Source organism: Neovison vison, chromosome 12 (genome assembly GCF_020171115.1).
Source record: "Neovison vison isolate M4711 chromosome 12, ASM_NN_V1, whole genome shotgun sequence".
Lineage (NCBI taxonomy): Eukaryota > Metazoa > Chordata > Mammalia > Carnivora > Mustelidae > Neogale > Neogale vison.
In genome coordinates, this window is record NC_058102.1 from 31,439,449 (window position 1) to 31,461,657 (window position 22,209).

A 22,209-nucleotide genomic window follows, 5' to 3' on the forward strand; every position below is an offset into this window, starting at 1 on the left:
TTAAGAATAAAAGGAAAGTAAGTGCTTCATGTATCTAAAAAAATCAATTATTTAATGGGTAAAGGGGAGTGGGAGATACTGGTTTCCAGTTAATGGAATGAGCAAGTCACAGGGTTAAAAGGTACAGCATAGGAAATGTAGTCAACTGTACTGTAATAGTATTGTATAGTGATCCATGGTGCCTATACTGGTGATGAGCACAGTATGAAGTATAGACTTGTTGAATCACTATGTTGTACACTTGATATTAATGCTGCATTGTGTGTCAACTATACTTCAATAAAAACTTTTAAAAATCCATTTTTTGGCTTCTGCTACAATGTCAGTTGGAACTAGATTCTGTTTGATTCTATTTATCATGCTCCTCTACTATCAGATTTCATGCCTTCTCTTTGAGGTGGCTGTTCTATCTCCAGACATGAATTATTCCCCAAATCCAAAGGCGGGGGGAGAGAGAGAGAGAGAGAGAGAGAGAGAGAGAGAGAAATAGATAGATTCTGAGACGTTCCAGCCCTTTACTAATTCTGATTATGTCACATACAAATTCCTGACCTTGGCTACAAATGATGCTGTAAGTCCAAAATATCTGCTCAGTGCACAGTCTTCTCAGTCAGACCCATCGCTAATTAACTCCTTTTGGCCCAGAGAACTAATGCTAAATAAGTAGTAAGTTTAATAAATACGAAAACATCCAATACACATTTCCTTGCTAACCTGCCATTGTGGAAGAAATACAACATATAGTAGTTGCTAGTATGTAACTCATCATATCTTGTGTGACAGAGAAGGCAAAGACCTCAATCTAGAAGTGAAATGTTGTTCCTTGGTCAACAAGTCTGGTTGTTCTAACTCCGCTCTCCACAAAGATCTTTCTTTCATTGTTGAGAAGGGAATGATTAATGACAAGTTAATAAACCACTCTTTTCCTGGTGGGGATAATGGGGAAAGAATGACTTCTTTCTTCTTGCACATAGGATTCCCTATCTACAAAACAGGGTATTTCTGATCCATCTATTCTTATTCTAGGAAAATCTGAGATTTATGGATTTTGCTTGTATCTCGTATTTGTTCGTATACTTTGAATTATTAGTAAAGTTTGATGTAAGGTAAGGTGCATGGTTTTAGTAGGCCTGCTTTGATAATTCAATTGACTAAGTAAACACGAGTGTTTTCCATGACCATCACTGAGATGAAAAATGTAATTAACAGTATACTTTGTTTAACCTCAAGTTCTGGAGCCTGATTATTCTTCTCAGCTTTGAGCCTCTTGTCTGTATAGATCTATGAGATTTCACAAATAGTAAAATTTATTGAAACTTTTGGGTTTTTTTTAAGATTTTATTTATTTATTTGACAGACAGAGATCACAAGTAGGCAGAGAGGCAGGCAGAGAGAGAGGAGGAAGCAGGCTCCCTGCTGAGCAGAGAGCCCAATGCGGGGCTTGATCCCATGATGCTGAGATCATGACCTGAGCCGAAGGCAGAGGCATAACCCACTGAGCCACCCAGGTGCCCCTATTTAAACTCTTGGTATACTTTTAATCTATTTTCATTTGCTCTGCATCATCAGGTAGTAAAAAAAGAGAGATATGAAGAATTTGTGTTTAAATCTGAAAATCACCCTTGAATTTCCTGTCTTCTAGAAATTGACTATAGCTACTATTTGGCTTTAATTATGCCCTCATAAAAAATATGTTGAGGTCCTAACTCCCAGTATCTCAGAATGTGATCTTATTTGCAATTAGGGCCATTGCAGATATAATTAGTTAAGATGAGGTCATGAGAGAGTAGAGTGGGTCTTAAATCTAGTATTACTGGTCTCCTTATAAGAGGTGAGAAGAGACACACACAGAGAATGCTGTATGAATAAAGGCAGATTAAAATGATACATTTACAAGCCAAAGAACATAAAAAGAATTGTTGACAACTGCCAGAAGCTGTAAAGTCATGGAATACATTCTCTTTTGAGTGCTCCCAGAAGGAACCAACACTGTTAATAGCCTGATTTTGGACTTCGAGCCTCCAGAATTATGAGACAATTAATTTGTTTTAAGCCATCCAGGTTTGTGGTACTTTCTTATTACAGTCCTAGGACATTAATACAGACACAGTGCACTGTCAATCACTTTAGTCTCGAGCTGAATGGTTTTGTCTTTGTTTTTTAGGTTTTTTGTTTGTTTGTTTTTTGTATCTGTGCCCTTGGACTGCATATTCTCAATGGTAGTAATTCATCCCCTTCTTGGACAATGACTGCTTAAATGGAAGTATGTGGGAGAGGCCTGAGATACTAGAATCTTTTATCAACATTCTTGCTAAATCTCACACCTCCGATTTTGCTTGAGTCAATGGGGGCCCTGGGGCAAAAATCTTGGCTTTTCCAACCCTGTTATTATATTTGTAGCTATCTCAGATTTCAGACTGCAGGTGAAGAACCCTTATACAAAACAATATTCTCTGATTTGTTTTCAGATGGAACAGATCCAACTTAAAACCTTTTCATTCTTATTTGACCTTACTGAAGGCTCTACGAAGCTGAATTTTTCACCACAAATTCCCTTATCTCGTTGCCTTCTTCAGTACAACACACACAATTTAACCAGTTATTTTGCTTACACTTAATCAAAACTGTTTTCAAGTCAGGGATTGAAAAGACCGACACTGCCCTTGATGAGCTTGGCCAGATTACATACAAAGTATAGTTCTTTTCAGAAATTGGCACAACCATTCAAATTTGGCTCAAGCTGATTCCCCTTTACTTTATTGTCTTTCCAGGTGTAGCTTGACCAGGCCTTTAATTAGAATAATACCTACTGTGCCCTAATTTTTGGCCTCTCTGACCGGCTACTCTGTCCTGGCTCTTTTTTATACAGGCTCTCTTTCTGGTGAGAAAATGGTTGCCACAATGTTAAACTTACATTCTTTCGCATTTTAAGTCAATAAAGTGTTAGCAAAATCACGGGTCATTTCATTGGCTTTGATTTGGTTATTCTCATTCCTAAATGAATCACATTAGATGGATTAATATCAAGTGATTAATGGCTGGTCTGAGCCCTATGCTCTGTTCTCCACACCTCCAAAAACAAATGAGCTAATTATGAGGAAAGACTAAATCCCCAAATGACCATTAGTAAAAGTGGAGTAAACTGAATACATAGACAGTCAGAAAATGTGCATTACAAATAGAATTAAAGCATTTTTATTGATTTGTATTTGAAAAATACATAATGCCTACAGGAGAAAAAAATATCACTGGACCAGATAAAAAATTGCATTTATATGTCCATCAACCAAACAATGGATAAAGACCATAGTATATCCATATAATGTAATACTACTTGGTAACAAACTCTTGATGAATGAAACTATTCTGAGTGTGTCTCAGTTTGGGGTACTATAACTAAACGCCATAGACGGGTGGCTTAAACAATAGACATTTCTGATAGTTCTGGAGGCTGAGAAATCCAAGAAATGAAATACTGCCTCAGTGAGAACTAACTCTGGCATGCAGATGGCCATTTTATATGGGAGAGAGAGAAATCTCATCTCTCTTCTTCTTCTTACAAAACACTAATCCTGGGAGCCCCACTGTTACAACCTTATCTAAACCTAACCACCACCAAGGGCTCCACCTCTGAATATCCTATTAAGGGTTTGGACTTCAGCATATGAATGGGGGCTGGGCACATTTAGTCTATTGCAGAGTGAAAAGCCAGACAAATAATGTATGATGCCATCATATAAAACTGGAGAAAAGGTAAATGATCTATAGAAGCAGAAAGCACATCAATGCTTTTAGGGACAGGGCTGGAAAGGAGTGGTAGGACTGGAGGGATTACAAAGGGCATGAGGAAACTTTGATAAGTGTATACGTTCATCATCATGATTATAGTGATGGATTCACAGGTATATATATATATATATATATATTATATATATATATATATGTTAAAATTTAACAAACTGTAAACTTTAAATATGAGCCACTCCTCATGTCAATTATATCTCAATAAAGCTGTTTTAAAAATGTGCTATTGAACATTCTTCAGTCATTCTTTGTATTTGATAGTTATCACCAAATTGTGATTATAGAATTCTTTCACCTAATGCCCCAGACTGCATAAATTTTTATTCTATTTTTTCCATTTCCTTAAATACATCTTTTAATATTATACTTTTTTGAAGTTTATTATATACATCTGGAAAAAGGCATATATCCTGAATTGCCAAAAATTGAAACTATCTGTGCAAATATAAGCCAGACAAAGAAAGGGAACAATACCAAAGATGCCCTCTCTCACATTCCTTTCCAATAAACGTCGTATTTCCTTTCCTAGGGTAACCACTGTCCTGACTTATAATAGCCCAAATTCAGCCTGCCTGTTTTTGAGCTTCATATTAATAGAATTTTAACAGTTACATCTTTTGCATTTGGCTTTAGACATTATATTGTGAGATCCATCCATGTTTCTTCATGTAATAGTGGCTCATGCATATTCATAATATATTCATAACATTTCATTGTATGACTATAACTGTAACAAATATCTGTTTTTCATGAGTATTTTGAAGTTTTTTTTAAAGATTTTATTTATTTGAAAGAAAGAGAGCACAAGCCAGGGGGGGACAGGCAGAGGGAGAAGGAGAAGCAGACTGTCCACTGAGCAGGGAGCCCGATGAGGGGCTCAATCCCAGGTCCCTGGGATCATGACCTAAGCCAAAAGCAGAGGCTTAACACCCGGAGTCCCAATTTCATGATTATTTTGATTACTTCAAGGTTGGGGCTTAAACAATTAACCTTAAGAACATTCCTCTATCTTTTAGTACACCTGTAGATGTACTTCTTTTACCAACACACCTCAGAGTGGAATTACTGGGCCATGAATATTTCTATCATCCTAAAAAGTTCCCTTGGTTTCCTTTGTTCCTGCAAAGATACCCATGATAGATTAGTCTGTTCTGGGAGTTCATATAAATGAAATCATATATAGTGTACTCTTTTGTGTATGGATTCTTTTTGCTCAAAGGTACAATTTTAATTGCTGAGGAGTATTTGCTTATTTTTAGGTTTTATCTTTGACATGTGTTTATGGTGGACATCTCTTCTGGGGCACCTGGATGGCTCAGTTGGTAAAGCATCTGCCTTCAGCTTAAGTCATGATCCCAGGATCTTAGGATGGAGCCCCACATTGGGTTCCCTGCTCATGGGGAAACCTGTTTCTCTCTCTCCCTCTGCTGCATCCCTTGCTTATACTGTCAAATAAATAAAATCTTTTAAAAAATGATGGGCATCTTATTCTATTATTCCTTTTACTAGTATTCATCATTTATTTTCCCTTTTCTTTTGGCATGAATTCTGTTTTTTCATGTACTAAAATTGCTACCCCAGATTGCTTAAGACTTTTTGAACTTCTTTGACTTTTCTGTTATACAAGTGTTTCATAGACTATTTTTTGGACCTTGTATTTATAATTCAAGGTAAGTATTTTATAAAACCTAATGTAACTAAAACATAAAAAATAGAACTCTAAGAGCTTTTTTGTTAGATTTTACTTTCATTTTAACTACTGCTATATATTAGTCCTTTAATTTTTTAAAGATTTTATTTACTTGACAGAGAGAGAGATTGAGAGGACAAGTGGGAGGAGGGACAGAAGAGAAGCAGACTCCCCACTGAGGGAGCCTGATGTGGGACTTGATCCCAGGATCAGTACGTTAGATATATTAAATGCGTTTTCAACTTACAGTATTTTCAACTTAAAATGGGTTTATTGGTATGTAATCCCATTGTAAATCAACCAACATCTGGATATTCATGGCCCAGGAATTAATTTTACAGATATCACTTCTGGGCATAAGTCTAATTCTGCTGACAGTTTGATTACTCTGATTCCACTCCTCAAAGGCAGTTACCTGGCCTGCCAGTGCCCATCAAAAATAGGACTCTGGTCAAAAGTGGCCTTGCAGTTACAAAGCCTTTTTGTGGTCTCTCTCAATTCTTTGCTTAGATAGGCAGAATGGTGGAAACGCTACATTCCTCAAATAACTCCCACTATACTGCCTGCAACTTACAAAGAAAGAGGTGCACTTGAATTAACTGTTGGAATGACTAATAAGATCCACTACCTATCATTTCTAGTTTAGTATTAATCAGTTGACTTTCCTAATATCAGAAACTAAAGCAATGGGGAAAGGAAGAAGTAAAGAAGACCCAGTTTTAACCATGAAAATCAGTAAGAAAGGGCAAACTAGAATGGTTTGGTGAGGAGTATTTTGCTTAAGGTAAAAAGTGAAGTTATCAGGTTTTTATAGAATAAAAATACTACTCGATGGGAAATATGCTATCCATCCATATAGTCACAGGAATGTTAATCATGAAGAAAGTAGATTCCAAAGGACATGAATTTACCCGAGATCAAGTCTTCAGAGACTTTTAGGCATTAATATTTAACTTATGCTACCTCCCTGATGGCAATGAACAGCAAAAGAACAAAGTACTATAATTTTAAGGTGTCTGAATTCTCATTTCTGCATTTAAAAATTTTATTTAATTTATAAATTTAGTATTTAATAAATAGATTTTATTTATATTATTTTATCTGTATACCAACTGGTTTAGATGGCTAAGGAACAAGCATTAATATTAAATATGATTTGTCTGCTATAAGACCATCACTGACATTATCTCTGCTAACACATATATAAAACCAATCAAATGCAACCCTAAGCCTTAGGATTACATTAACGATTAACATCTATTATTTACTACATACCAAAGCCCTATGATTACATTAATAGTTAACAACTATCATTTATAGCAAGAACTATTTTAAGCAATTTAAGTATATTAATATATTTAATATAAATATTTCAATTTAGAAATGTAATAGAGTTAAACAAAACCTCTGACATGTAAACATACTACCATGGTTCTGAAACAGATGTTAACACCTGATAAAAGTTAATAATCACTTGTTAGGAAAGCTGCCCATTAATAAGGCCAGTCTTCAGAAAGATGAAAATCATTTTTTTTTAATGTTTTCCAATCTGACAATGAAATATCACCAAACCACAATCAAATAAAATAAAGACAACACTGAATGGATAGATCAGTACTATGGCTTGGTTATAGCTGCAAATTGTTTCGTTCTTGGTGCCACATGGAAAACAATAAGGCCAATTACCTCAAATAAATCATGGCTTTTTGTTTATCACAATTTACTAAGTGATGTTAACTAAGGTCATTGTCAAACATGTTTGGTAAAAGCTATTTACAATGCACGTGGTTGAGCATGCACTATTTATAGTTACAAAGATACCTGCCAGTTTATACAATAGGATATATATACACACACACACACATATACATGTATGTATGTATAATATATATATATAGAGAGTGTGTATGTGTGTATATATACAATACACAGTATCTATACAATATATATAATTTTTGTGTGTGTGTGTATACACACAAGGAATTATAGGTTGAACAATTCCCCTAAGTTACACTAGTAAGGGTGGAACCAGGATTTGAATACAGGCAGATCCATAACTTGGGACTCCTCTAATTATTTCACAATACTGACTTCTACTTATGTATGTAAAATTCCACGTTTGAATTTAATCGTCTCATTTTTTTTTTTTTTTTTTTTAGTTTCTGTCACTAAGGATTGAAAATGTATCACTGTTGGAACTAATTTAACACATGCCTTTCTCAGATGATTGCTAATAAAACTAAACACCAGCTATTCTGTCTTTAAGGAAGCAGAAATCTCTTGACACATTATTTTACTTTTCATTTGAACACTAAAAGGCAATTCAGGTGAAGGTTTTAAAAAGTATCAATTTTATAATGATTATTTAGAAATATTGTACACACAGAAATGACACAATAAAAATGCATAAAATTTTAAACTATTTTCTTATAAACCCTTAACATGGATGGCTGACAGCTCCCAACAGACAAAATTTCGAACAAAGGTATCAGGTATTTTGGAGGGGGTTATTTTTAAATACCATTTAGTCATGCAAACAATTAGGCTTTTAAAAAAATAAATATGACAAATATATGGATTTCTGAAGTAGAAACTGACATACAAATCTATATATTTTCGTAAAAGTTTTCATTAAAGATCTTCAAATTAGTATTTAGTAACATGAAGTTGAGAGCTCAAAATAGATGTAATGAAAAGGCATGAGGTTTTATTAGAATTGTGTAATTCACATACTAAATATTTACATAAAAGTAAACACAAAATTGCAAACATAACTGTTTTATCCTCTGAGTCATTAGCTTCAAGAAATTACTTACTGAGATAATTACAAGATAAAATTCCCAAGTATGAATGTTAATAAGGAAATACATATAGGAGCAACAGTAGAAAAACTTAATTCTTCCTTCTGAGAAGTAGTGAAAAAGTAACATAATTGCCCCTTGGGGATTGTCAAAGCTTTCCAGAACTCCTAGGGAATAGATTCTTTTGTAAACAGTGAGACCTAAAACTACATCCCTTTACCAGCACACAAACCTGTGATATGCTTTCTTTCCGAACATTCAGATGCTCACAACTCTGAACTGTAGGTAGCAAGCTGGGTTAAAATATCCCTACCATCCATTTCCCCAAAAAGGCAGTTCCAAAGATGGGGGAAAATAAAATCTATTACCTTTTTTCACTTGAACAGCTTGAATAAAATTCTACTGTGAGTTTAAAGAAAATAATCAATCTCACATAAACAAGGCTGATGGTACTTAAGATGAAACAAATACTAGTTATCAGAAGAGCATATTCATTAGAATATCAAAACTTAACTGGGTTATGACACTAATTTAAAAAGTTAGTGCAGGAGAGATAAGAGGATTTCCTTGAACTAATTTAGAGCAGTGATCATTAACCCTGACTACAAATTAGGATCACTCTGAGAACTTCAAGAAAATGGAGGCATACTCCCTTCCTAAGAAATTCAGATTAAGTTGTTGTTGGTTGGGGTCCATATTAAAGAGTCCTCCAGACGATTCTAATACGAAGTGAGGGTTGGGGAACATTAATTTGGAAAAATTACTAATCAGGGTGGATTTGATTTAAATAAATTATTTAAAATTTAAATATAAGCACTTCCTACATGATAGGCATTGTTCTAAGAGCAAATAAAGAGGAATTCTTTTTCCTATAAAAATCATTGGGTAACAATATATTTTTTAACTTTTGAATAGTTACATAATTTTATTAAAATATTACTCAAAGCTCAAAGCTCTTATTACCATCTTCTGCCACAAAAGATTCCCTTCTGCTTTTCTGACTTATCTTCACTTGATACTGTAACAGAAGAGATCAAACTCAGAAATTTTTTTCTCAAGATACATGGACAGAACACAAAATTAACATAGATTTCGTTTTTCAAGTCATAGTATATGAGGTATTCTCCATCATATATCTGGAGTCGCAAAGCCATAATTTAAAAAACTGAAACTGGATATTGCTTTAATGCTGAACAGAATCTCTAAATCAAAAATGAACTACGATTGGTGTCAGTGCTTGATATAAATTGTCTAAAAAATAAATTTATGACACAACCTCAGAGAACCTAGTAAGAGTGGGTCTTTAATGTAGACCAAGTTTGCTTGTGACCTATTTATAAAATATTTCTTTATAAAAACTTACAGTAATAGGATTTTTGAAATATATATATTTAGAAATTAGTTTTCTCAGTTTTTGAAATTCTACATAATTAGAAATTAGTTACTACCTCAGGATGATAGCTTGAGCTTTAACAGTTTAAATCAAAGCCAACTTATCAGGTATTATAAAATTCATCTGAAATGTACTTTAACTCAAGAAAAAAATCAGATATAAATTAATAAATTTGATTTATGTCTTCAACTTAAGTTTTCAGATTTAAATTTGCTAAAACCAACTGACTATTAATCCCATACAAGGCTAATTACTTTTCATAGCTAGATAGCAGGCCAAAATGATGAAATTTTGGTTAAATTGTAATAGATGCATATATAAGAAAATGCAATAGCAATTTGTTTTCCATAGTTGATGGAATTTAAACAGCTTTAAAATTTTTATGAAAGCTCAGTAGTCAAAATAAATATTTAATAAAAATATACACCATAGGAAGATAACAAGAACTTAGTGTTTAAAAATAAACTTTGTCATATTGTTTTTCCTTCAGTTAAATAGAACACAATTTAGTTGCTTAAGGTATCTAAGAATGATTAAGGTGTGTTTTTGGAACAATTAAAATTCAAATAACACTAGAGGGATAACACCAAGATGAATGAGAAAATATGTTTCAATTCAAAGGTTTAAAGTTACAGTTATTGGGACATTTTCAGTATGACTAAGATTCTAATAAACATGAATAATTTTGGGAGTAAAAACTCAAGGATAGTCATGATTATGTGGTTCATGCTGTGAAACTCTTAGTATGTAAAAAAATACAGAGTATATATGAGCACCATTAGAAATGTGCGGGTATGTATATGTATATTTATACTTAAAACTTTACCTGATTAAAAACTGCATTTCAGAGTAAAATTAAGGACAAAGCACACAATTATGAAAATACATTCTTAAGCTAACATGTCACAGGACTTATTTTAAATAAGTTTCATCCGGCATTCCTTCTAAAAATCAATGTAAGAATACAACATAAAGGAAGCCAGTATTCTTTTATGGTGTGAAGTCCCTCAGTTAAACAGAAATTACCAAAGAAAAAAGAATGTGTTCAGTAAGAGTTTTCAATCCATAATCAGATTCCAACAGAAGGTAATGAAGTCAACTAATAAATGTCAATTCATAGAATAAACCAGCATATGTTAAATTTGCCCGCAAGGGACTATCATTCACACTTTAGATTATTTTTAATTGTGAGTAGTCAAGATTACTCTACAGAAGAAATCTTCCTTCCATATAAAAGATACAAATTTGCAAACTGTAATTTAGTATTTCTGCCATAGTCACCAAAACTCTGAAAACTGTCACATCTTATATAATACATACCCTGGGGTAAGATAGGTGTTTAATGAAAATCGCATTTTGATCATATGTAGAGGCAGCTCATGACAGACTGTTATGTGTATACTTGCTATTTTTCAGTGCTCCCAGAATAAGCAATCACATAAGATAGATTGAAGTTCTTTGAGGACATTGTGACACAATAAATAATACTATTCACCATTTAAAATACGTTCAATCTCTTCTAGTCTTTTTAAAGCAGCAACTCTTTTCTTCTCAATTTCTTTGATTTCCTTTGTTGTTTTGTGGGGGGTCTCTTTGTCTGTATTTTTTCCTAATAGTTTGTTGGATTTAGATTGACTTTTATTATCACTCGGTTTTATGATCTGTGTAGGTCTAGGTTCACTTTTTACTTCTTGTACATTTTCAGTTGGAATTTTGTCTCCTTCTACACCTGAAGTCTTACCAGCTGGGGATATTGGCTGTTCTGCAAAACTAGATGAGGAAATTTTATCCCTGACTATATTCAAATGGCGCTGAATATATTCTTCATGTGGTGCTAATGCCAATGTTTCAACCAGGCATCTTTCAGCTTTTAGTAAGTCCTTCTCTTCAAAATAAACAACACAAAGATTGTGTTTTCCTTGCACATTGCTTGGATCCATTTCCAAAATCTTTTCAAAACATTTTTTTGCTCCAAGTATATCTTTCTTTTGATTCATCAGAATGTCTCCCTTTAATATAAGACCCTTGATATGATCAGGATAGTGTCTGAGTAACTCTTCCAGAATTGGCAAAGCCATTAATTCCTTTGCTGTCTGAGAATACAGGAGAGCCAGATTAAACAAAGCACTTCTGAAATCGGCTTGTAATTTTATGGCTTTCTTCATCCACATCTCGGCTTCACTGTCCTTTTTGTCATCCATGGCAAGCATTCCCAGATTGAAATAACCATTAGCATCTTGTGGCTCTTCATTTATATAGCTTAGAAGTCGTTTTCTAGCTTCTGGTCTGAGTTTAACCTCACCTAATAATAATTTTTTTAAAAAGAAAAAAAACACATATCGTTAACAAATGAATTAAGTCTGAGGAACAAAAAGCCACTTTCAGTATTCATCTAATCAGATTAGAAAAAGACAGCATCAAAACAATTAATTTCTGTACCTAAATCAAAAAGTAGAAAGCAAAAAACTCAGGGGTTTTCACAGGAAAGATTGTGTGCTTCAAACACTGAAATGATAGCTCATTTCCTTTCTTTAAGACAGGAAGAATGCCTCAAAAACCTGAAGGGGCAAAATATCTCTTTATAGTTTAGAATCAAACTGAGAGTAGCAGAGGAAGATTATGCAATTAAGAGGAAGAGGCGTTGGATTTGCCAACAACGACATGCCTTCAATCTTGATTCTGTTAACACTATGACTTTAGGCACAGATCATTTAAGTTCTCTGGGTTAGCCTGCTGAATTTTCTTTTTCTTTTCTTTTCTTTTCTTTTTTTTTTTTTTTAAATATTTTCTTTATTTATTTGCTGAGAGAGACAGAAAAAGAGAGCGCATGTGTGCACACACACAAGCAAGGAGAGCAGCCTGTTAAGCAGGGAGCCCGAAGCAGGGCTTGATCTCAGGATCCAGGCGCCCCAGCCTGCTGAATTTTCTAAGAATTACATGAGACTTACGTAAAAAAGTTCAGAAAATAGTAACTATTATTGGATAAACAAAATGCTTCAGTCTTACAAAATTAGATTTTTTAATGTATCTCAGAAAATAAAACTAGATGATACCAAAAGCACTTGGTCACATGAATCAAGAGAAAATACATTTTTTCCTAAAATATATAATGCTCTTGTCTCCCTAGAAGTAATTATATAAAAAAATCTTGCAAGTTCTGATTATTTGGATATGGTATAATATGTATATGTAAGAGATTATGTCTGTACATAAAATGACAAAATAGATTAAAGGCACTGCTTAATAGACTGCCTGAAATTAAGTCTTAACATATAACCAAAGAACTAACGATCTTGTTAGAGCATATTACTTGAAAATAGTACTTCAAGTATTTTAAATATTCTTAAAATCATTTATGTACAGTTTTGATATAAACTATCCATTTACAAAACATTTGCCTCGCGTAATATAAGTTCAGATTTTATAATACTTCAAACAGTATGTTTTAAATATAGAAACATTTTGAGAAAACATACCTGATTCTTGCATTAATATAGCAGAATTGAATAATGCTAGTTTATGCTTCGGATTTAGTTCTAAAGCACGATTAAAATTTTTTAGGGCCTCGTTTGGTTCTTTAAGTTCAATATGAACAATTGCCAAGTTGTACCAAAGATCTGCATTATTTCTGTCCAGCTCTAGTGCTTTAAGATATGCTTCTTTTGCTTTGAGAGGTTTATTCATTTTTAAAAGCAATTCTCCTCTGTGGAAAAACCAAACGCAAGCTTTACTCACATTATCGTGTCACTTTGTAGACATTATTTTTCACAAGTTTTAAGCTTTTCCACAGACAGCTTTCTTTTTTCCTTTTAACCAAAGCTTTTAAAGTTTTCCATCAAAAGGAACTATTTGAATATGCCCTCAAACCTGAACTCATTAGTTTAGCAAATTTGGTTGTTTTCAACTATTATTAGAGAAGAAACTTTAAAGGGTAAGATATGAGGAGGTATCCAATAAAGGGGAGGCAGAGAAAAAATATTCTTTATGTACATCTTGAAAGAAGGCAGACTAGACTAGACTACATCAAAAAATGACAGTAAGAAGAAAGGGAGATCAATTTTTCAGGAGACCAAGTAATAGCATACGAAGAATGAATACCAATACGGTGGTGATGGGGAAATTCCAGTATTTAAGTCTATGCTACATAAGTCTCATTTATAAAGTGCAGAACATTTAAAAGTTCTTATATAAATTCAATCTTCTACAATGTATTCTTATATAAATTCAATCTTCTACAATGTATTCTTATAAAATGGCCATTCATTATAACAACACAAAAAACTCCCCAAAATAACAAAAAGAGAATTTAAAAAGCTGACTGGGTAAGGATTGGAGGGTACATGTGTGACCAGCAGACACCTATAAGGTACACATCTGAAACTAAGGATCACAGTTTGAAAATTATTTCACAAATCTTTCTAATATGGTTCTATTTTCTGTTAGAAAGCTTAAAAAAGTAATATGTGCAAATCGATTGGAGTAATGATAGGAGAGCTATTTTTATTATGATCCTATTATTTCCTTAACATTAGCATAGGAATGATAACAAATGAACCACTAATATCCTCAATTAAAGCAACTTCTGGAATGAGTATTTGTACAAACTGCTTTTTTTTTTTCTTTTTAAAGATTTTATTTATTTATTTGGCAGAGAGAGATCACAAGCAGACAGAGAGGCAGGCAGAGAGAGAGAGAGGGAAGCAGGCTCCCCGCCAAGCAGAGAGCCCGACGCGGGACTCGATCCCAGGACCCCGAGATCACCACCCGAGCCGAAGGCAGCGGCTCAACCCACTGAGCCACCCAGGCGCCCCCAAACTGCTGCCCAAACTGCTTTTTTAAAATGCATACTACTGAATAATTCTTTATAGATTAACACATGACAGGTTTTATTTACAAATGCAATCCCAGTAAACTTAGCTAATTTCAACAACTACTAGATAAGGTAGAGCAAAGACAGCCTCCAAATTATGAACAGATTTTATCTCAAAAACTTATGAAATTCTGAATACATTTTCCCCATAGGAGCAATGTCATAAATTATGATTAGGTTTCTGGGCCAGGCCTTAAAATCAAGTTTAACATACAATTTTCCTCAAGTATAATACAGATGATGATCCTTACATGGGAAAATATATTAAGTTCTAACATGTGATGCCAAATTTCTTTTTACTGACAACTGAAAAGTTTCTTTTTGGTAAAAGCATCAATAACCAGTTAATTGTCAGAAAGCTCTTGAGAGCTGGATATTAGAAATACTTATAAAATGTAAGTTTCAGGTGTTTGTTTTTTTGAAGATTTTATTTACTTATTTGACAGAGAGAGAGAGATCACAAGTAGGTAGGGAGACAGGCAGAGAGAGAGGGGGAAGCAGGCTCCCCACTGAGGAATGAGCCTGATGCGGGGCTCAACCCCAGGACTTTGAGATCATCACCTGAGCTGAAGGCAGAGGCTTAACCCACTGAGCCACCCAGACACCCCAAATTTCAGGTGTTTTAAGTAAAGATGAATGTGACCATAAGAAGCAAATGAAACTAAAAAGGAGCTTTTCTTTCTTTTGTATAAAACTTGGGTTTGTCACTATATGTTAATAGACTTGTCAATTTCAAATCAAATCAATTAAATTTCATAAGTCTAAACTAGGCTATGTTTCTATATTCTTGGTAGCTAAGATTACTAAAAAAAAAAAAAAAAAAGCCAATTTAGTTCCGATGGTGAAATGTACGTGCAGATGCAGTTTTCAATTTTCTATAATGATAGCTTAAAGAGAACTACAATACCTGCTAATGTAAGCCTGCTTGAAGTCGGGTCTCATGCTTATTGCTTGTCGGTATAGCTGATCTGCTTCTTCCAGCCGGGACTCATTTGCTCGGATAAGATTGGCCAGATTAATATAAACATTTAGGTGGTTAGGGGCAATTCTGGCTGCGTATTTTTTACCAGGAATAATCTGTCCAAAAGAACATAATCTGATTATTTCAGTACCAAATAAAAATAAAAATAAGTATTCCTGGTGGTTTATTTAAAATATACATGACATATAAAGGTTATGGTACTAGCTTTATTACCAAATTAAAATAAGTCATAAAAATGTGAAAGCACCTATAGTATTTACAAAATGTAAATGAAATAATTAATATTTTGTGGCTTTAAAACATATATTTTTCATTCATACTAGCTCAACACAATATTGTTAGCTTTTTATTTATATGCATCATTTTATAAAGTCCTATAAATTTAAACTCTTGAGGCTAAGGTCTGTTAATATATTTGCACAAGACTCATAACAGAAAGAACTCAGGTCTCCTTCCCTTCACTCTAGTGTATTTGTTACACCATGTCAACTTTCATGTTGTCAGCAAAATATTTCTGGTTGTGACACAGGGTGGTTAATTTGATTCAGAGTTATACTAAAGCCTCATTTGTCTGGTAGAGTTAGGAAGTAAAATTCTTCTTTTTTTTTTTTTTAAAGATTTTATTTATTTATTTGACAGAGAGAGATCACAAGCAGTCAGAGAGGCAGGCAGAGAGAGAGAGAGGAGGAAGCAGGCTCCCCGCTGAGCAGAGAGCCAGATGCGGGACTCGATCCCAGGATCCTGAGATCATGACCTGAGCTGAAGGCAGCGGCTTAACCCACTGAGCCACCCAGGCGCCCCCTTCTTATTTTTTTAATTTATTTTATTATTTTTTAAAGATTTTATTTATTTATTTGACAGAGAGAGATCACAAGTAGGCAGAGAGGCATGCAGAGAGAGAAGGAAGCAGGCTCCCTGCTGAGCAGAGAGCCTGATGTGGGACTCGATCCCAGGACCCTGAGATCACGACCTGAGCCAAAGGCAGCGGCTTAACCCACTGAGCCACCCAGGCGCCCAGGAAGTAAAATTCTTATTAACTGATTATTCAGGTTAGGCAAAGGTTATAAAATATACATAGACCCAAATTTTTAGTGAAAATAATAAATTGTGTCTGATAAAAATCTATACTGAACACAATTTAACTTTAGTATCTTAGGACTGAAATAATGCTTATAAGACATCATGTGGTCCAACTCTGTTTCTGAAACATTTTATCAAACTACAACCAATTATTTTAACATTACATTATTAACATAATATTAATATATACAACTATGGAGAAAACTGTAGTATAGGGTAAGCTATCTTTTCTGATGAAACATAGCTGGTCAAGGCCAGAATCTGGCTTTCCAGCTTCCAGGCTATACTGTAATAACCAATGAATCTTTTGTGTGTGTCATTGCAACAACTGAACACCAAACAGCAACAGAGATGTTATCCATTCATTTTATTACTTTGTTTATTCATTTTTTAAGAAGAATAATGTTGAATTTAGTGCTTAATGTACATATATAAAATTCTCTTTATTTAAAGTCATTTAATTCAATAATAGCTTCTAATCAAGGATATCTAAAATTTATCATCTTATCAAACATTTTAAACATACTATATGGAAAAAATTTTCAATTGAGCTATAAAAGTAAATGTAGCTCTTTATAAAACTTGTAGTATTATGCTAAGTGAAGTAACTCAGGGAAAGATGAATACCATATGATCTCACTCATGTGGAATTTAAGAAACAAAACAAACTAGTAAAGGGAAAAAAAGAGAAGGAAAGACAAACCTAGAAACAGACTCAAATACAGAGAACAAACTGATGGCTACCAGAATGGAGGCTGGGGGAGAGATGGGTGAAACAGGTATTGGGATTAATAAGTGTACTTGTACTTAAGTGCTAACTCACTATATTGTACACCTGAAACTAAATATTATAGTGTTAACTGGAATTTAAGTAAAAACTTTAAAAAAACCTATAGTAATAAATGGTTTATTGGATACTTTAGTTTAATGTGAACAAATTAAAGAAAAGATACAGATTTTCCACCCAGGTAATTCTATTCAGTGTGGGCATACAGTGGATATAAGACAACAGAAATGTATCACGACAACTTACTTGGGGCATTAGTGACTTAGCCATCATGTAAGATTCTTCAGCTTCTTTGGTTCTATTTAGATTTTTGTAAGTTCTTCCTACATTCATGTGGGCACCAATATCATCTAAAATTTAAAAAAAAATCATTTGTTGAATTATAAAACAGTATTCAATGTAAACTACAAGTTTTTAGCAAAAAAACACTGGCAAAAAATGCAAAAGCAGTAAACAGATCCTGCATTCTCCTTAAAGTTATTTTAACACAATTTGTTATAATTTATGATCAATGCTACAACAGAAAATTAATAAAGTACTATAAGGACAGAAAATACACATATGACATGAAAAAAACTATCTGAATGAATCCTTGAAAGGCTAAGACATGATAAGAGATACAGAGGTAATAAAGAAATGTGTATCATTTCTTTTCACTAGATTTTATTACACTATACTTTACTAAGGCTTGTTTCTACTTCCTTGATTGCATAGCTCTGGAATTCATTCAAAAAGTATGGCTCAATTCTAAAAGTGAAAATATCCAGAAGTGAAAAAGATAATCATGATTCTTAGAGCTATTTCCAGTGTTGAAACCAACAAATATGCACCATGGTGGGACACCTGCAAAGAGACTGTAAGAAAAAAACAAAAAACAAAACAAAAAACCCCTGTGATTTTGTTTAAAACTTTTGTGAATGTGGATGGAATGCAAGTATAATACCAGGATTCTCCAGTATTACTTAAGATGCAGCAGCCCATCTCTCTTAAATGATAAACTCTTACATATTTTAACATTTACATTTTTTTTTAAACCTTTTTAAAGGTTAAAAAAGTTGTGTTACTATCAGTATGCCAGGAACTTTTGTGCAATTTTTTATAGGGAGAATCAAATTCTCAGCAAATTTTTTCAGGGATAGAAAAATACACTATTTAAATAAGAAAGATTTCATATTAGGGTTCACTGCACACTACTTTTAGGACACATTTCCTAGAAACTATTTCAAAGGTTTGGAATAAAAACAGAAAGATGGGAGAAGATCTTAAATCAGTTAAATTGTATTAATGTGAATCTCTAACAGATAAGACAAGATTACTACCTGCCTGTGACACCAGAGATTTTACAATTATGGAATAATTCTCTGTGTGCACATCCTAGGACACACAAGAGCCAAGAATATATATCTTAGGCACTGCCCCAGGAGGACAGTAACAGTCCTAACATCCTGCTACATTATGTTACAGGCTGGTAATTGTGTGCACTGAACAGAAACTGCCACATGCAGTACAGGTTTGGTTAGAGAACTCAGACAAGCTCAGGAAAAAAGGGTTGATTTTTTTGTTGCTGTTGATTGATTTTTTTATTTGTTGATTTTTGGTTGACATACTGCTGAGTCTCATGGGGTTTCAGGAGAGGGCAAGGAAAAAAAAAGAAAGGAAAAAAGATTGCTTAGGCAAAACATTCCTAATTTTAGCTGCAAATCTGGATACTTATGAATTTTAAAAATTCAGGTAACCTTAGCGCCACCTAGCTCTATGAAAATAGAATTTATAGAAATAGGACCTGTAAAAGTTTTTAAAAAGTTTCAAAGGCAGTTCTGATGTAGACCCAAGGCTGAAGTTCACTGTATTACCAAATGTGTAGAAAAAGAGTGGGTAGCCTTTGCTCTTACATAGCTCATTTTTTTTCAACATCAGATAAATCTTACCATTTATTATAAAGATCAGAAAGCTACTTAGATAAAACTAAGAACCTGAAAAAATTAATTATATGGTAAGAATTTAACCAAAGGGAAGAACAAAGAAATTAGAAGTTTAGATAAATAAAATTACTGGCAAAGTGTTGGAGAGGATGTGAAGAAAAGGGAACCCTCTTAAACTGTTGGAGGGAATGCAAGTTGGTGCACCCACTTTGGAAAACAGTGTGGAGGTTCCTTAAGAAATCAAAAATAGGGGCGCCTGGGTGGCTCAGTGGGTTAAGCCGCTGCCTTCGGCTCAGGTCATGATCTCAGGGTCCTGGGATTGAGTCCCGCATCGGGCTCTCTGCTCAGCAGGGAGCCTGCTTCCCTCTCTCTCTCTCTGCCTGCCTCTCCATCTACTTGTAATTTCTCTCTGTCAAATAGGTAAATAAAATCTTAAAAAAAAAAAAAAAAAGAAAGAAATCAAAAATAGAGCTTCCTTATGACCCTGCAATTGCACTACTGGGTATTTAACCCAGAGATGCAGATGTAATGAAAAGAAGGGCCATATGTACCCCATTGTTCATAGCAACAATGTTCACAACATCCAAACTGTGCAAAGAGCTGAGATGCCCTTCAACAGACGAATGGATAAAGAAGATGTGGTCCATAAACACAATGGAATATTACTCAGCCATCAGAAGGGATGAATACCCAACTTTTGTATCAACATGGATGGGACTGGAGAAGATTATGCTGAGTGAACTAAGTCAGGCAGAGAAGGTCAATTATTATATGGTTTCATTTACTTGTGGAGCATAAGGAATAACATGGAGGACATCAGAAGGAAAGGAAAAGTAAATTGGGGAAATCGGTGGGGAAGATGAACCCTTGAGAGACTGTGGACTCCAAGAAACAAACTGAGGATTTTAGAGGGCAGAGGGGTTGGGGGAATGGGTGAACCTGGTGGTTGGTATTAAGGAGGGCACATATTGCATGGAGAACTGGGTGTTGTACATAAACAATGAATCTTGAAACACTGCATCAAAAACTAATGATGTATTTTACGATGACTAATATAACACAATTAAAAAAGAGAGAAAGAAGAGAAGCCATGCAAGATGGATTGTAAAAGATGGATAGGATATGATAGAAGGTAAATGGCAAGGGAGAAGGGAGGAATTCTAGACTCAAGGAATAATATAAACAAAGGCAAAGAGGTGAGGAAACCAGGGATATGTACTCAAGAAAAACTACAGAAAGAGGGAAGATAAAATTGAAAAGCTAGACCATCTGTTTTATTTCTACAGCTTTCCCTTCATCTTTCTCTAAATGAAATTTGGCTTTGCCTCGGGGATGTGGTTTTTTACATGTAGCTTGTCTAAGTAGTGACTGTGTTCTTTTTCTTATTCTTTGCAACACTGGGTCTGGAGGAAGAGTAGGTGTTTTTGGTGATCTTTAACACTTCCAGACAACTCTTGCTCTTTCTTAAAATCACTTGTCTCTGAATTTCAGGTCATTAAACTCTATTATAATTGACCATCCTTCTTTGTTGCAGTCACTATTCTCTGAGTCAAATCTCCTGGTTGCTTATGGTTCTCATAATTCTTAGTGATTTCAAAATCTACAAATACAAATTTTCTAATACTTGGGCTTTGATATCCTTTCTTCCAAGATTTTCACCTCCATCTTCCTTTAACTAGTTAGTGCAATGACCACAGTCATATCTAACAAAGAGTGGGTACTGCTTGCCACTTCCCGATTCTCTGAGGATATTTACAAATGTGACCGGGGTTTTGGGGTGTATATGTGTTGAGGGAAGTACCTTTTGGTCATCATTATAAATGGACAGTAATGATGGCATTTGGCAGATGAGGGCCATGTTGGTACATATCCTGAAATACAGTTTTGTACACTCAAAATACCAATAGTATTCCTCTTGAAAAATACTAATGCTGTAGCTAGATCCTACTCAGACACCAACAATTCTTCACACCTATAAATCATTGATCCTATCACCCTGCCTCACCTCCCTTCTTAACTTAGATTCTTCATCTATTATAATCATTCTCTTATCTGTTTCTTGTTTAGTGATAGCACATTTTAAAATGCCCTAATTCTATTTAACAGAATTCTCCACGCCTGTGCCATTTCAGTTGTAAAGTAGCAAGTGAAAAGCATACAACTACATCAACTAGTATAATTTTAAATATAGTATTCTAACCTCAAGCAGTTAGAACTGCTTGGCAATTACACATTTTCCTAGTCTACACACTTTCCTGTATCTTGTTTCTAAAAGTGTGATCCATGGGCTAAACATTACCTGGGAACTTATTAGAAGTGCAGAACTTCAGGCTCTAGTCTAAACCTCTATCCAACAGAACACCCACTATAACATCTCCATGTGATTCAAGGGCACATTTCAGTTTGTGAAGCACTGTCCTAGACAGCTACTTGACACCTACTCCTATTCTTAGATCTCTAGAGATTCAACCCTTCCTGACTCTGATGACTCTGCTTTCTATTTCAATGAGAAAATAGAAGCAAACAAAAGACAGTTTCCAGAAACTTCCTCCAGATGATCTATTCGACTGCCTATATCCATTATCTATGTACTTTGCCTTCCTTATCATACATTAGCAATTCTATGACTAAATGAAGTCCTTATCCTGTGCACAAAATTCTATTTATTTCTTCTCATTTATTTAAGGACAACTGATCCATAATTTGTTCCCTCCTTTTTGAATTATTACTTTTCCCAGCCTCAGTGGATTAGCTGTACATATGCTTTGTTTCTCCCATCTTAAAACTGAAAACAAAAACTCCTATCATCCTACTTACCTTTTCTGGACTCCATTCCCAGCAATACCACCATTTCCCATTGATACTCTTTAAGAGTTTTCA

At 34.2% G+C, this 22,209-nt stretch overlaps 1 protein-coding gene across 2 annotated transcripts in view; it reads right to left on the reverse strand.

Moving 5' to 3' along the window:
* Window positions 1-7,822: 7,822 nt before the first annotated feature.
* Window positions 7,823-22,209, reverse strand: part of TMTC3 (transmembrane O-mannosyltransferase targeting cadherins 3) — a 50,689-nt gene continuing 36,302 nt past the window's right edge. For both annotated transcript variants that reach the window (XM_044228591.1, XM_044228593.1), the window contains exons 11-14: window positions 17,654-17,757; window positions 15,466-15,635; window positions 13,165-13,391; window positions 7,823-11,990 (exon numbers count right to left, since the gene is read on the reverse strand). In XM_044228591.1, the coding sequence (XP_044084526.1) occupies window positions 11,176-11,990; window positions 13,165-13,391; window positions 15,466-15,635; window positions 17,654-17,757 (1,316 nt within the window). In that variant the 3' untranslated portion in view covers window positions 7,823-11,175. The remainder of the gene's footprint in view (window positions 11,991-13,164; window positions 13,392-15,465; window positions 15,636-17,653; window positions 17,758-22,209) is intronic.